At 48.3% G+C, this 14,481-nt stretch overlaps 2 protein-coding genes and 1 long non-coding RNA gene across 8 annotated transcripts; 2 read left to right on the forward strand and 1 right to left on the reverse strand.

Moving 5' to 3' along the window:
• Window positions 1-1,155: 1,155 nt before the first annotated feature.
• LOC117848464 (protein STAY-GREEN LIKE, chloroplastic) lies at window positions 1,156-8,606 on the reverse strand. Of its 6 annotated transcripts, none has more exons than XM_072292480.1 (9): window positions 8,297-8,606; window positions 6,177-6,239; window positions 5,652-5,702; window positions 4,611-5,491; window positions 4,229-4,305; window positions 4,042-4,122; window positions 2,181-2,683; window positions 1,747-2,112; window positions 1,156-1,672 (listed from the first exon to the last, which is right to left on the reverse strand). In XM_072292480.1, the coding sequence occupies exons 7-9, from the start codon at window positions 2,340-2,342 to the stop codon at window positions 1,403-1,405; spliced, it is 798 nt and encodes a 265-aa protein (XP_072148581.1). In that variant the 5' UTR covers window positions 2,343-2,683; window positions 4,042-4,122; window positions 4,229-4,305; window positions 4,611-5,491; window positions 5,652-5,702; window positions 6,177-6,239; window positions 8,297-8,606; the 3' UTR covers window positions 1,156-1,402. The 6 variants fall into 6 exon arrangements, with proteins under 6 accessions (XP_072148581.1, XP_072148585.1, XP_072148583.1 ...); XM_072292484.1 differs by lacking the exon at window positions 8,297-8,606 and having other exon boundaries at window positions 4,611-4,657; window positions 5,371-5,491; window positions 6,177-8,273; XM_072292482.1 differs by lacking the exon at window positions 8,297-8,606 and having other exon boundaries at window positions 4,611-4,740; window positions 5,371-5,491; window positions 6,177-8,273.
• Window positions 8,607-8,641: 35 nt separating this feature from the next.
• On the forward strand, window positions 8,642-9,969 carry LOC140222316 (uncharacterized). Its single transcript, XR_011897689.1, has 3 exons — window positions 8,642-8,828; window positions 9,344-9,608; window positions 9,678-9,969. It is a non-coding gene; the product is annotated as an uncharacterized lncRNA (long non-coding RNA).
• Window positions 9,970-10,027: 58 nt separating this feature from the next.
• Window positions 10,028-13,239, forward strand: LOC117847945 (uncharacterized). Its single transcript, XM_034729249.2, has 5 exons — window positions 10,028-10,918; window positions 11,001-11,460; window positions 11,538-11,621; window positions 11,692-12,304; window positions 13,049-13,239. Exons 1-4 carry the CDS (start codon window positions 10,148-10,150, stop codon window positions 12,300-12,302), a joined length of 1,926 nt encoding a protein of 641 aa, XP_034585140.2. The 5' UTR covers window positions 10,028-10,147; the 3' UTR covers window positions 12,303-12,304; window positions 13,049-13,239.
• The last annotated feature ends 1,242 nt before the right edge of the window (window positions 13,240-14,481 follow it).

The following is a 14,481-nucleotide window of genomic DNA, read 5'->3' on the forward strand; positions in this document are numbered from 1 at the left end:
GTGATGATACATGCACTACACCAAGTACTGAAGAGGGATTTTCATCATCAAGAAGGCTGAAGCAATCCATGAAGGAGGCGATCGTGAGTCAGAGGAAGATGAAGCAATCCATGGCGATGACGGGATTGGTGAGATCGTCTTGTGCAGGAGGAGGAGGAGCAGCAGCCTTGGTCTTGTTGTTCCTGGGCTCCGTTGCCGGCTCTGTTGCCGGCTTCTGCCTCTTGTGCTGCTGGAGGTTGTTGGGTGGCGCCGGTGACCGCCGGGTGGGCAAGGGCAAGGGGGACACCGACCGCGCGCGCTCAGGCTTGGTCGGCTTGGGCATGGTGCCACTGCCACTGGCAGGGTGGTGGACACAAGAGGTGTGCTTGCTGCAACAATGGTGTTGGTGGCAGTAGGACTTGTTGGGATCCAGCACCACCACGTCCCACTCCCTGCTGCTCTTGCTCTTGCTGCTGTTGCTGTTAGGGAGGAGGAGCGACGCCGCCGATGACGACATCGACGACGCCGAGTTGGAGGTTGACGCTAGAGACAGCGAGGAGGAGGAGGTGGTGGTGGTGGGACAAGGAGAAGCCGCCCCTGCGGTTGCCAATGGGAGCGGCGGGTCCTTTGCTGGTGCTGGTGGTGGTTTGTTGGTGATGGAATCGGGAGGAGAGGAGGGGTAGCATTTGCTCACGCAGGTGCCCATGCTATGCGGCAACAATAGAATGCAGAGCAGGCCATCTCCCTTTCTCCCTTGCTGCCTTGCCTACTTATATAGGCGCAGGCAGGGAGGTTATCCGTTGTCAAAGTTTTTCAGGTCAGTCTGTAAAGAAAAGGCAATTCCATCCACTTCACTTTTTGGGAACCAATCGATCATCGTTCATGTAGGTGAAAAGCGTGCGTGGCTGGCTAGCTTTTTACGCGCACCGCATGGCTGGCCCCCTGCCTGCAACTGCTACTGCTTCTCTAGAGGCCGGGAGGAGAGGAGCGCAAGAGGTTTGAACTCGCAACGGCATTCGTGCCTGCCTGTCCCTCCCTCCTTCCATCCATCCACGATACAACGGATTGGTAAAGATGTGCAACGCACGTAGCTTGCGCCTGGAAATGTGCAGCCTCTCAAGGCAAGGCATGGCTCAAACGAAGCAGCTAGCTCATCGATCTACCCAAAATTCATGGTTCAAGCTGCAACCAATTCTAAACTGCATCATCACAGGGAAAATTATCTTCACTTTTGGTATGGTACATCGATCATAGGAAGAATGCATGCATGCCAGTTTAATTATCTGCTGGTGATCGAATTCATCCATCAGCCAGAGCAAAGAATGAACACCCTTTCCCAATCCTTCCAGATCCTTGGTGTTGCTTGTAATGTATGAACACAAGACGCAAATGCTCATCGATCAGTTGCTCCATCTATTTGTTATCATAGGAGAAGTGCGACGAGGGCGTTGAAGATTGTCTCCGGGCTCGCCCACTTGCGTCGCCTCCTGGTGATTGCGCTCTGCAGTTCGTCCAGCCGCCCATCCAGATCCAGCTGCAGGTTCCTCTTCGTGGCCTCCCTGAGCGGACCCCAACACTCTATCCGGTTGTACTTGCGCGAGCTGGAGTGGAAGTGCACCCACACCTTGGCATCCATCAGCTCCGGCCGCTCAGCGAACAGCGCAGCGTCGCCGTGAACCACCGCCTTGAGGACCTGAGTAAATCGATCGATGATGAGCTCCCGCCATTCCCAATCCCAGCTTGGGAGGAAGAAAGAAGACGACGTACCAGCGGTAGCTCCTTGCAGAAGACGTAGTATCTGAATCCCGCCGCCAGCTCCTGCAGGAGGTTGGCGCCGCTGACGAAGCAATGCACGTGCAGCGTCGTCGTCATCTCCCCGCCGGCCGCCTCCTTCCACTCGGCCACCACGTCGTCCCTCTGCAGCGTCGACTGCCAACTCCGCAGCTGCTCGCTGCTCATTGGCCCCGTCACGGCGAGCGTCAGATTGGCCGTGAAGTCGCAGTGGGTCAGAGTGTAGGCTCTGGGGAATGGCTGCTTCTTGTTCTTGCCCCGCAGCTGCAGATCCTCCCCGGTGAACTCCACCTTGAGCTTCGCCGCGTTGAAGGTCGTGGGAGGCCCCAGTAGCTTCGCGGCCTGAATATATATGTACATCAGGCGGCCAATTCAGTCGGTCGGTTCTTGAATCTTGCATTGATTCTTACCAGGGAGGAGTAGACGTCCGCTGTCCTGGTGTCGCAGCTGACGACCAAGAACCGCGGCGGTTCCGGCCTGCAGCCACCTGTCCTCCTGCTCGGCCTGCTGCTCGTAACGGCGGCGGCGCCGGACGAGGAGGAGAAGCACAGCGCGCCGCCGCGCGCCGCCATTGATGAGAGCTTTTCAGATGACGACGATGAAATCTGGCATGCATATCATGAGGCTACCTGGGGGGATGATGCAGGAGCTACCAGCAAGGCCCCCCCATGGCAATTGGCTCTCTGTTCCAAGCAAAGCAACTTCTTTCTGGTGGTGCTGCTGCCCGTGCCAGGGAGGGAGAGAGGGGAGGATAGGGACGTGGCCGCCGCTTCGGCTTGTGGCTGTGGAAGGCTGACGACAGCTTGAGAGGCCTCCAGCCACGGGAGCACCGCTGACATGTGGCCAGCCTCTATTGGCTGGCCTGCCCAAATAAGGATAACGCGACTCCAGTTCCTGTGCAATTTTCTTGCACCTGTATCATAATACGCATCATTCATGTAAACTGTTTTAATCTGTTTTTCCATCTCCAACTCTGTACAGATTACTATTTCGAGGGTAAATTGCTTGAACGTACAGATCGGTGCAGCAAACCATTTATATTGCAGTACACGAATTATAAAACAACAAAGACAACGATAATTTTAAAAATAAGCATAAATATTAAATAAGTATTTAATCCAAAAATATAGTCACCGAATCAAAGTTAGGTACGCCACAGCATCAAAGGCCAACCAAATCTATCTTATATCTTTGCTAAGATAATGTTTTATGTCAGTGGGAATATGTAACGGTGTTTTAGAGCTAGTTTTACCCGCCAGTATCATTTGCAATAACGTTCGCACGGTTATATTCCCATTTGAAAACATTCTGATACAATTGCTACGGGCGGCAAAAGATTTTCAACGTGATACACGAAGCATGGGTACTGTGATGTTGATCCTAACAACATGCTATTTTGATGCTAATTGATACAATTGTTTATTACATTATTAGCTAGAGCATCGTTGATGCAATTGTTCACTCTTGGTGGATGAAAAAAAAAGCTATTTTCTTAAATATAGTAAGCTTGCCTATACACATGCCTTTTAGTCTAACTTGATCATCTTCTTCCTCTCATTGTTCCTATTATGCGATCATCTTTGTTCCATGGTCCACCCATCCTCATCCTGCTAAGTGCCGCTCTTTTGTCACTATGGCCGGTGGCCACCGGTACCCTGTCCCAACATCCTATAATCAATAATGCAGGTTTTCCCACTCATTCTATCAGGGTTAGGACAATACATATATTTTTTTTCTGATTAGTTCACTATTAGAGTCCATATTTTCTCTTTGATAATCATAGAAGAAATTTTATTATTAAGAAGATGGAGCCAGTCAAAAGATGAGTCCATGTTTGTGTATCGGACAAGATAGCAGATTCTAATCCAATACAAGATCCACCTTGTATGTAATACCTGAACAAACACATGAACAAAATGCAAGTAGCACATGAACAAAATGTAATACAAGATTCTAAAATGACCTTGTATGCAAGTAGCACATGACTTCATAAAAGAAATGCATAGTTCAAAAGAACAAAAAAGAGATAGGGCACTTCCACATCAGGGGGTGACAAAGCCAAATCGTCAATCTCGATTAAAACGGGAATGCAGCATTTCACCGTAGAAAAATAAAAACTATCTATACACCGCAGAAGCAGAGGATATATAAACATAAGCATGCAGCTCCCCTGATTAATCTAATTAATTGAAAATTTAGAGATTACAAAGGTGATGAAAATACAGTGAGAATAAATGAATACACTACAGCTAATCCAACAATGTTACCTACCCCAATATGAGGAGATCCTGGCTGAACTCTATCAACAATGTTTTCCAGTTAATGTATGCATTACGATTGCATACCACGTTGCTTCCAAAAAAATTAAGCAAGATATATAAGTCAAGCATAACACTGAGAATTAGTAGAATCAATTAAGATATCAATACCAAACGAAAATTAGGCAAGCTGGAGATACCATTTCATGGAGGCACTCCAATGTATTGAATCGAAGTTACAACATCCTGGGAAAGTTCTCTTAAAACCATTTCTTCCCTATGAAACATGATAACATGGTTACAGTGCAGCATATTGAATACCGTGTGATTAAGAATGGCAACAAAATATTCAAAAACTAAACGTTCTGCTGCCAAAGTGCCAATTAAAAAATAAATTTCTAAACAAACTTGATTTATAGTTAGTGATATAAAGAGGGGAGGGTGTATATGGGATAATACTGAGATTGCACCCAGTGATGGAGCTTCAAATAAAAAGGGGCTATTAGCGCTAAATTTTTATGCAAATAACTTAGTGAAGCAAAACACAATAATGCACCGATGCGAGAAACCTATGCAACAAACCTTCATGGTGAGTTGGAGGCTCTATGGCTCTCTGCACCAGTCTCCTCCTACGGCAATAGAGAAAGGCAATCAGCAAGATTGATGGCCAGGCAGTGCAGCTAAAAGGAGCTCCGACATTGCCATGTTATAGCTGCCAAAAATCAAACCAATAGATTAAAGCAAGCCATTTAGGCACGGAATGAAGTTTGTTTATTTAATTGGCCTAGTGAATTCTAAGTGCCCGGGAGAATACTCATACCGTTCAGTTCAGTCAATTAAATTGGCATTAACAAATGTTCTAAAAATATCTATGGATAGAAGAGGAAACAAAAGAAATGTACAGAGAATATCCTCACTGGGTGGCTGCACTCCCTCACTGATAGTGATCTAAACCACAAGTCACAAAATATTCCGAGTCAAGTAAATTTCTGATGCAAGAATTTTGAGTCTGCATACCCTGAACTTTACCAATATTATGAATTGAGGCTCAAGACTTATTTTAAAGAGAAAAGCCTAAACCTTGAAGTTTTTAAACCTGAAATCCTCACATCTGAAGATTTTTCATCATTACTATGTGGAAGACTTCATAATTCAATTATCCAAAAATACAGATTATCAAAATATCACTGTCCACTTGACAATTGAAAGTGGGCGATGATATAGTGAGCATTGTCTAATCCAACATGTGAAAATATGTTAATCATGCAATTGTTGTTCTTATATGCAATAATGTATACCTCGAGTCTGAGAGGCAGGGTATTCTAGGTTCAGACAGCCCAACCTGATTCATATGTGCCAATATCCAATCTGATATTTTGCAGAGAAATAAGGTTAACTTCAGTCTCCTTTAAATCTCCATGCCGATCAAAGTAATCCTTGGAATCAGTTCCTCAGCAAGCAATCTGGAAGACAGCAAAATGAGTTTCAGAACATAAAAATTCAGTATAGGCACTGGTTCACACTCAGTGGTCTGTCAATCATTTCATTGAATTGAGCATTGTCCCTGCATCCAATATTTCCATATTTTAGCATTCCATTTCTCAGCAAGCAGGCATGACATACCTCACTGAATTTAAGATCGAAAGTTGTTCAGTAGTTCTGAGGAGAGAGCACCTAAATCACAAAAAGCCAGAAAGGGTTATCACAGTTGGATAAGAAATCTGAATCCGGCAATGGGTACCGGACTATAGTTTGTAAATAGCAGGACAAATAGAGCATAAGCTACTACTGAGAAAAGGAAAATATATAGATTTATATCATACTACTGCACAATTAAAAGAAACCATCAGTTGTATACATATAGTTTTGAATTGTTTTCAATTGCGCTCTTCTTTACACATCACCTATAACAAGATTCGAGATTGACATAGACCAAGCAACTGGTGACATGAGACAACAATTGCTAGTATGTAGGCTTATCAAATTGCGATCACTAGGAAAGAATTCAACGATCACCACATCTGTACAATATGTTACTTCAGTGATTGCTTTTTCAGATGGAAGATGTTGGAGCACTACCGAGAGCTGCAGGGGGCAGTAAGCCAGGAAGCAATGTATGAGGGAAATCAGAAAAATAGACCAACTCACCGAACTTGCAAATAATTTTGTTCTTTCCTCGTGCTCATCAGTGGATGGCCTGGTGCACCATTGCTTTTAGAACATGCAAAGTCATAGTAAAACAACATAAAGATAAGAATCACACATTGCCTTACTTCTCCCTCAGGCCTCAGCAAAAGGGAGAGCAAGTACAAGAACTAATCACTGAAGAGGTACAAGAACTAATCACAGTGAAACATCCCAGGAGAAGCAAATTGTTCAATGACCTTACATGCAGTTCCTTTTGGAACTACATCAGGTTTGTCAACTTAGACCAGAATAACTCATATACAAAAGATACAGAGTTACAAACTACCAAATATATGAACTGAAGCCTTGTATGCCACTGCAAGGTACACGATATGCATCTTCAGCTACGGTAACCACCAGAAACACAACTACAATTCATTCTTATGAAAATTCCAAAGCTCAAGGCTGCCTGTAGGCCGTATATTTCCAATCATTGCTGAAGTCGCATGTAAACACCCAAACAGCACCCTTAATGAATATATTTCACTATTGCTTATGGTTCCCATCATTGTCATGCATCACAAATCAATTGTGAGGAGGACAGCATGGCATCTTACTGTTCAAACCAGAAACAGTTAAACTACGTGATCACGACAGGAACCAGAAACAAGTCCAAAACCTAACTGGAAGAAATTGTCACAAATCAAGTCCAAAACCTAACAGGAACAGGATAACATGTCCAGATAAGAACACCTTCCCACACCTATGTAACAGGATAATGTTGTTTAATTAAAATGAAAAGATCGGTAAAATAAAGAAGGTAGCAATACTTCTTTTTAACAGTTAGAGAGTAATACTTATTTCAGTGAAAATCATTAGGAAACCATTAGGTAATAAATAGAGTAAACCATCGGGGTCCTTAAAGTACCAAAGATATATTGTAAGCATTGACATGTTTTATCTTACCATAATTAAGAAACAGAGCTGTTCATGAAATTTGGAGGCATTATAGACCTAGCAGGCAGCACAAGGCAGAGATAACTACAAGGAATGGGCTAGAAAATGGCATGCCCCGATGAATTTTGCTGTCCCAGCAACTTGAACCAGCCACAAGAACAGGGAGAGAAAAGGAACATGTTAGTAGATAGATTATTTGGTTAAGCTTCTGATCAGGATGACAAATGGAGCTCTATGTTCCTAATAAAAAGAAACGTCAGCTTCTTTTGTTAAGCTTCTGACCAGGTTGACAAATGTAGCTATTCAGCTTCGTTTGTTCAGAAACTTATTGCTCCTTTGTCAGAAGCTTGCATCAAATTTCTTTTATTCATAATTGCTGCAACTTGGTGCAGAAAATTATAAGTTCCAGAAGAACAAAGATATTATGGATTTAGAGGGCTGCAAACTCCCAGGCTTACAGCTCATTTCAGTAACATAACAACAGTTCATTCTAGTACATGAGTGGGCAGGCTAGACGAGCTACAAACGAATGAAATGAAAGAACCAGTACTACTTTGGACCACCACTCAGACATGTTGAGAAAATTCAGTTGGTGATAATCTGATGTGATATGTATAATAAAGAAACAATAGAGAAACAAGCTGCTAGGTGAGTACCCATAAGTTTCGTATGTTAACTGAAACAGAAGTATTGATAATATTCACAGTCCACAACCTAAAACTCCTAGAATTGGACTGCAATCTCTTATGTGTCATGGACATTTAATTTATCTTCCAATTTTGACAGTTTCAGCACGGAGGAAGTGACTCAATCTGAAACATCATCTCATGTTCTATCTAGGTCTGATATAATTACCATTGTCATCACTCAAAACAACTGTCAAGCAATTTCACAATCCTGACAATGGAGAACAGGAGAATAACCCATGAACAAGAGGCGTTCATTCATTGTTTTTCCACAAACAAGAGGTGTCACGAGGCCCGGCATCCACAACACATATTAGTTCATTCATCAGATTAGGTTCTCAAGAACTGGACACATTGAAAAATTATTCGCCCGAAAAAACGAAATCGTTGAAAATTGAAAACACACGAGATTAAACATCCAAAAGACCAATCCAAATGCGTGGTAAATTGGAAGGCACAATCACAGATTAGAAGCCATGGAGATTCGTGGGGATTCACCGGTGTCGCGTGGACTGAAGATCGACGAGGAGGCCTGCCGCGACGTGGGGTCCGGAGGAGGATTGGCGGCAGCGGGGGCGCGGGCGTGGAGGCAAGGCCGGACAGGGGGCGCCCCGGCGTGGAGGTGCGGCCAGGGGGTCGCCCGCGTGGGGGGCAGCCGGGCGGGGGAGCCCGGCGGACGGAGGTTGCCCGGCTTGGCGGCGGAGCAGGGAGGAGGTGCGGCCGGGCGGCGGACGCAGGAGAACCGACCAAGGCATTTCTCGCCGCCGGCCCAGTCAACTCTCCTTCTCTCTCGTCAAAAAAGAAACAAAGACTCCCTCTGACCTGGCACAGCAGTCACAGAGGCTCCGCCTGCTTGCACAGCAGTCAGAGAGCGCTCGTACCTCCCACCCCCATTTCCTCTCCGCAGAGACGCCCTCCTCCCATTTCCTCTCCTCCTCCCACTCTCATTTCCTCTCCCCACTCACATTTGCTCTCCATCACAGGGACGGAGAGACAGAGCAAGAAGAAAAAGCACCTAACGCCCGCTACGGTAAGGTTGCCTCCTCCTCCTCCATGGCCTCCTCCTCCTCCTCTTCTTGCATTGCAAAGAGGACTGAACTGTTCTTGGCATGCAACAAGCAGTACGCCGGCCACTAGCATCTCGCCGCCGGCGTGCCGAGACCTTTTGCTCAGTTCTTCGTATAAATTCATTTGCAGTATTAGCCCTGTGCATGTTTGTTTAAAGAATTTGATGCAAGACCAAATATTTGGATGCATATTTAGACTTTTAGAGTAAAGAATTCAGATTGATAAAAGACTTGTTGCACATTTTAAATTGTGACCCCTCGTCTCATTTATGGATATACGGATCTCTACTACTGTCTGAACACTATTCAGAATCGCGCCTATCTGAATGACTTGTGCGGTGTCTTTTCCTGTAAAATGGAATTCAATAGGGTGTTTTGAATGCTCTTCTTTGGCAAGAATCATGTCTTTGACTTTTTCATTGTTTTTTCAAGAACCTAATGTAAAATTATTTGACAGACACTCATTGCAAAATTGCAGACCCCGCCGCCCTTCACACCACTGGGGGAGCACCGAGGTGAGTTGTATCCCACGAATCCACGAATCAACCAGTGCTGATCAAGAAAAAAAATGAGGCTTGAGACCGATTTGGCACCTGCACCGAAGAAGAAGCGGACGGTCACTAGGACGCGCACTCCGAGTATTCTGCGCATCGTCGAGCTCGCGCCCCCGTCGGCTGAGGATGTAGCCCCCGACCCCACTGTTCCACCGGCGGAGGGAGATCCAGCTCCGGCGGCAGAGACAGGTGACGTATCACTCGTTGCTGCGCTGATGCATGACGAACTCGACTCAATGGTTGATGTTGCAATGCCAGCCCCCAAGCCTGCTGTACCCGGGTCCCTTCCCATGGCGATTCCTGTGGAGACCTCGTCCCCGCCTGTGGCCATGGAAGCTATCCCCATCAACGTTGCTGCTGGCGAAGCCCCCGAGCTCGAGGCCGCCCTGGCCCTTGTAGCCCTGGGCGCCGGGATGTCTTCCGAGGCCGCTCCGGTGGTTTCACCACGAGCTGGTGGCCATAGCCGTCCGCAGTCGGGTCGGGGGTCGGCCGGGTCGCCCCAGCCCCTGGTTGACCCGAGGGGGCACGGGCTACGCCCCCCGAGTGTCCATCGTCCGGTCTGCTCGTCGCAGGCCGACCAGGCCTTCAAGCCTCTTCCGTTCGGGTATGTGATCATGCTTTTCTTTGTCCGCATGATTAAGTTTTTAGGTGTGACTAACTTGCTTTAGTACTTCTTTTGCAGCGGCCGGCCGCCGGTCCGGGCGGGGATCACCCCACCTCCCCTGCACATGGAGTGGAGGCCTAGCCTGGAGCCGGTCGCGACAGGCGAAGGGGGGAGTAGGCTGGTGGCGACCCGACCTCCCTTGATGGGGGTCACTTCTCCCCAGTGGGTTGCGAGCGCGGCGGCGGTTGTAATGGCGGCGATCCCCGTGGCAGCGACGGGGCCGGGCGTGGAGGAAGAGAGAAGGGATGCCAGGCTCCATGCCTCGCCCGGCGGAGGGGCGCATGGTTCGCCCGCCTGGTCCGGATTGGAGGAGGCCGGAGGGCCTGCGGTCGGGGATGCCGTCGCAGTGGTGGAGGCCAACCCATCCCCCGAGATGGTTGAGGCCCAGGCCCGAGCGGGCGACCTCCCCAGCCGGACTGGGAGTGGCGCGATGGAGGTGGTCGGGGCGGAGGGAGAGCAGTTACCAGCGAGCTGCAACATCCCAGTGGTGGACATCCTCTCCGACGTCGAGGAGGACACCGGGGTGGCGCAGCCGGGCGTCCCGCCGTCCCAGGAGCGGGCGGTGATCCTAGCGTCGCTTGGCGCTGCGGCAGCCAGATCTTCCGGCAGGTCGGGGGCAGACCGCGAGCTGGTGTGGCCCCAGCCGGGCGAGCCGGGAAAGGCCCGGTTCGTGCTCCACGATGGGAAGGAGCAGGAGCTCTGGGGCCTGCTCGAGCAGAGCGGACTATCGGTGCAGTCCGACCTCGCCCTTACCGCGGCGAGGCTCAAGGAGGCCCTAGAGAGGGTCAAACTCGCCCATCAGGCCGTGTCCGTCGACCTGCCCCGTGTCGCAGAGGTAGGCTTTCTGTGATCCCGGTCTTGTCTTCGATTTTTTGGCATTCAATGGTCATCTTAGCGCACCTGCTCTTGTCTTGTAGGGCTTGGAGACGATGTCGGTCCGGAAGTCCCAGTTCCTCCGGGAGGAGCACGGTCGGCTGGAGCGGGAGGCGGCGGCTTTGCAGCGGTTCGATGAGCTCAGTCGTGAGCTGGAGGCTGCCCGCCGCGAGTCCCAGGACCGGGCGGTGCTGGTAGCGGGGGTCGACGAGGCGGAGCGTCGTGCGACCGTTGCCGAGAAGAGGCTTGCCGCGGTGCATGCCCGCTTGGCGGAGACCGAGGCGGCGGCCGGGGAGCGCCAGGAGGCTCTGGAGGCAGAGCGGATGGCTCGAGCGCATGTCGAGCAGCAGGCTTCATCCTTGGAGCAGAGGGCGTTGTCGTCGGAGCAGGAGGTTGTCGCACTTCGGGGACAGCTGCTCGAGGCGGCGGAGTCAGTCGCTCAGCTGTGCGAGAAGGTGACCCAGCAAGAGCATGGGCTTGCTATCGGTGAAAACGCCCGCCTCGGTATGTCTCTTTTCTTCACTTGGTCATTGTTTTGATCCTTCTTTTTCCTGGCTCCTGACTCTGTCGTTCGTACCCAGAGCTGGGTAAAAAGATTGGCCTTCTACGGCAGGAGCTGGAGCAGTCGGAGAAGGGCCGCCGCGCAGCCGATGCCGCAAAGGAGGGTAAGTTTCTCCGTCTTGGAAGCTTGAGTTGCGGTTGTACCCGTTTTTATTGACTTGGCGTCCCATGCAGCACTGGAGTCGGACTTAGAGGCGGCCCGAGCGGCGGGTGGTCGGAGTGCAGAGGCGGTGGCCTGGTCCCTGGAAGAGCTAACCGCTTATGAGAAAGAGCTCAACCAACTCCGCAACGTGGCGCAAATGGTGGTCGCTGAGGTGTTCGGGTCGGGCTTGAGCACCAGCGCGCCTGCCGTCCAGCTCGCGGAGATCCCGGACGAGGTTCGGGCGCTCATCTCTGACAGCGTGTTCTACGCGGTATCGGGGGTGCTAATGTTGGTGGTGACCCACTACCCCGACCTGGACTTCAAGGCCATCTGCGGACGGTACGCCAGCGGGTGGAGCGCGAACGAGATCCAAAAGCTGGGGCAGAGCTTGGTGCCGCACGCGCAAGTGGTCGTTGAGCAGACCACTGCGCAGTGGGTGATGGAGGCTCGCCGCTCCGTGGAGGCTGCGAGCGTGGGCCAAGAAGGCGTCGCCAATCCTGTTCAAGCGGTGGAGGCCGGGTCGGAGCCGAGCGCCGTCCCGACCGCACTTGAGACGCCTTCGTCCCCGCCAGCCGCACCGCCATCCGACGCGACTGGGGGGTGTAGTAACACAATTCAGGATTTAACTCACATGGAATTTTAGAGGTAAGCTATTGGTGCTACATGATACTACAATAATGCTATTCGTTTAATTTGAGGCCTCTTGAACTACTGTTCCAAGGTCTCATTGTAGCCATCTTGTTTGTTTGCCCTGTCCATCCATGGATAATTTCATCAGTGGCCAGAGATGAAGGCACATTTCCATGTTGGAAAAATGCCTGGATATTTCTTTCTTGTGTTGGACAGTAACATGAATTTATTTTCTATTGTTAGTACGAATAGCTTAGTGGCTATTTGACCTTCATCCTGACATGTTGTGAAACAAAGTTCCTATTCTAACAATCTAACACTTATTACTTGCGTACGTTGATAATTTTGGTGGAATCATTTGATTGATTGCTTCACGTAACTACCTGTGTGATATAGTAGATAACTAAAGTCACTAGTTATCATTGCAGGAGCCTGAACAGAATGAAAATCATTCTGGCTCTAAGCTGTTGCCTGTTAGTAGCAACTTTAATTTGCAGTACAACAATTTAGGCCCGTTGGTGGCTTTAGGCTATGATATCTGAACGGTAATGGGCGGTTAGCTTTTGCATATGTGCAACATTTTAATCTATCATCGGCTAAGATGTGAACTATTGTCAATTCAGATTTTTGTTGGAGATTGCTTTGAGTGACATAAAATTTTCTGCTGTTAGCTATTGTCAGGACACACTTTAGAACAAAATTTTTATTGATTCTTATATCTAATGTGTTCTCCTTTTTTTTCAAATTTTTCCTTTTCAGCTGAGGATAAAGAAGAAGCTGGCTGGATTGAAATAACAATGGGACTTGTGATCTGTCAAAGTGTCATTCTAATGCGTTGACAGTTTTTTCTCTTTTCTTTGTTAGTTATCATTAGATCTATCTTTTCCAGTTTACTACGGAATCATCTAGAATAATCTGTTTGTAGACTTGGTTCGGTGATAGTTACTCACTCGTGCTTCAGATCTCACTTGGTCTTGTGCTGCACATCATGATCTTATCTCTTGTACGTGTTCACCATTGAGCAATGGACTGTCTGTAGCACTGGGTGCTGTCGTTAATTGAGAAGGACAGAAAGCCTGCATGGATGGTCCAGGCAAACCCTAGCTTCCTGGATAAGTTCCACCTAGGGATTTGATCCATGGCAACCGAACAAGGCCTTAGGGAAGAATGTTTTGTTCTTGATGCAGGTGAGGCAGGAAGACTTGTAATAAGAACCAGGTCCAGTAGTAGAAAGTAGACAGAGGCATTAAGGTGTGGTCTACGATGAAGCTGGTGAAGAGATCTGAGATTGCTACGTGGATCAAGCAAGCATGGTGATCAACTTGCCTTGCCATATAATCCTTGCCGACGGCACGGGTCAGGTCATGGCTCAGTCAGCAAACACCAAAACAACCGCATCCCTCGCACCAACAGGGACCGTTGCATTGCACGAATGCCAAAAATCAGATATGATAACTGAGATAAGATTACAGTTCCCTGCAAAAATTAGTGTCTTTTGTGATAGGTCACAAAACTCTTACCAGCACCAGCAGCAATTACACCTCTTATTTTGCTTTGACAACCAACCTCCTCACTTCCTCAGTACCCCAACATCCACAAGGGCTCCTACCTCACCTGAACCAAACAAAATACAAAAGGATTACTTCTTCCTGACAAGGGTGATCAGCAATCATGTGGATTTTTCTTAACTGATTGCCATAAACGGGGACACAAGAAGGAAATACATGTGATGGTTCAGTTCCAGCTGCTAAATGTGATTGATGTTCCACGATCCACTCCAGTGGAGCCAACCATGTCTCTTTTATTGCTACCGGCAAAAATCATATACTACTATTCTTGACTGCAACCATATACTAGCTAACAAAACAAAGAATTTGCACTCAGGTGGTGCCCAGCAACCAACTTCTGGGCCTAATCCGTCCCGACATGCAACAGGCTCGCTCGTGTGGTGGGCCTGCCACGACACAAGGCCAGCCTACGGCTGAAGGCCCAGTCCATATATTTTTTTATTTGGAAACGAACGAATCACCACTACAGCTTAGCTTGCATCCATGAAAAATTAGGTGTATTTGGTTGCATGCATGAATGATCCTGGATAATTAGGGTGTGTTTGGTTACATGCATGAATGATCCTGGATAGGATGGTTCAACCAATTTATTTTTACGATACGGTTCCTCTAATTAGTAGAATA

This window comes from Setaria viridis, chromosome 3 (genome assembly GCF_005286985.2).
Source record: "Setaria viridis chromosome 3, Setaria_viridis_v4.0, whole genome shotgun sequence".
Classification (NCBI taxonomy): Eukaryota; Viridiplantae; Streptophyta; class Magnoliopsida; order Poales; family Poaceae; genus Setaria; species Setaria viridis.

Bases quoted from the DNA above. Each gene is read 5' to 3' on its own strand.
- LOC117848464 (XM_072292480.1), bottom strand. From the start codon at position 2,342: ATGGCGGCGCGCGGCGGCGCGCTGTGCTTCTCCTCCTCGTCCGGCGCC. The intron at 2,113-2,180 runs GTAAGAATCAAT...ATATATATTCAG, and splicing joins CGGACGTCTACTCCTCCCTG to GCCGCGAAGCTACTGGGGCC. The intron at 1,673-1,746 runs GTACGTCGTCTT...CGATTTACTCAG, and splicing joins TCTGCAAGGAGCTACCGCTG to GTCCTCAAGGCGGTGGTTCA.
- LOC117847945 (XM_034729249.2), top strand. From the start codon at position 10,148: ATGGAGTGGAGGCCTAGCCTGGAGCCGGTCGCGACAGGCGAAGGGGGG. The intron at 10,919-11,000 runs GTAGGCTTTCTG...CTTGTCTTGTAG, and splicing joins ACCTGCCCCGTGTCGCAGAG to GGCTTGGAGACGATGTCGGT. The intron at 11,461-11,537 runs GTATGTCTCTTT...GTTCGTACCCAG, and splicing joins CGGTGAAAACGCCCGCCTCG to AGCTGGGTAAAAAGATTGGC.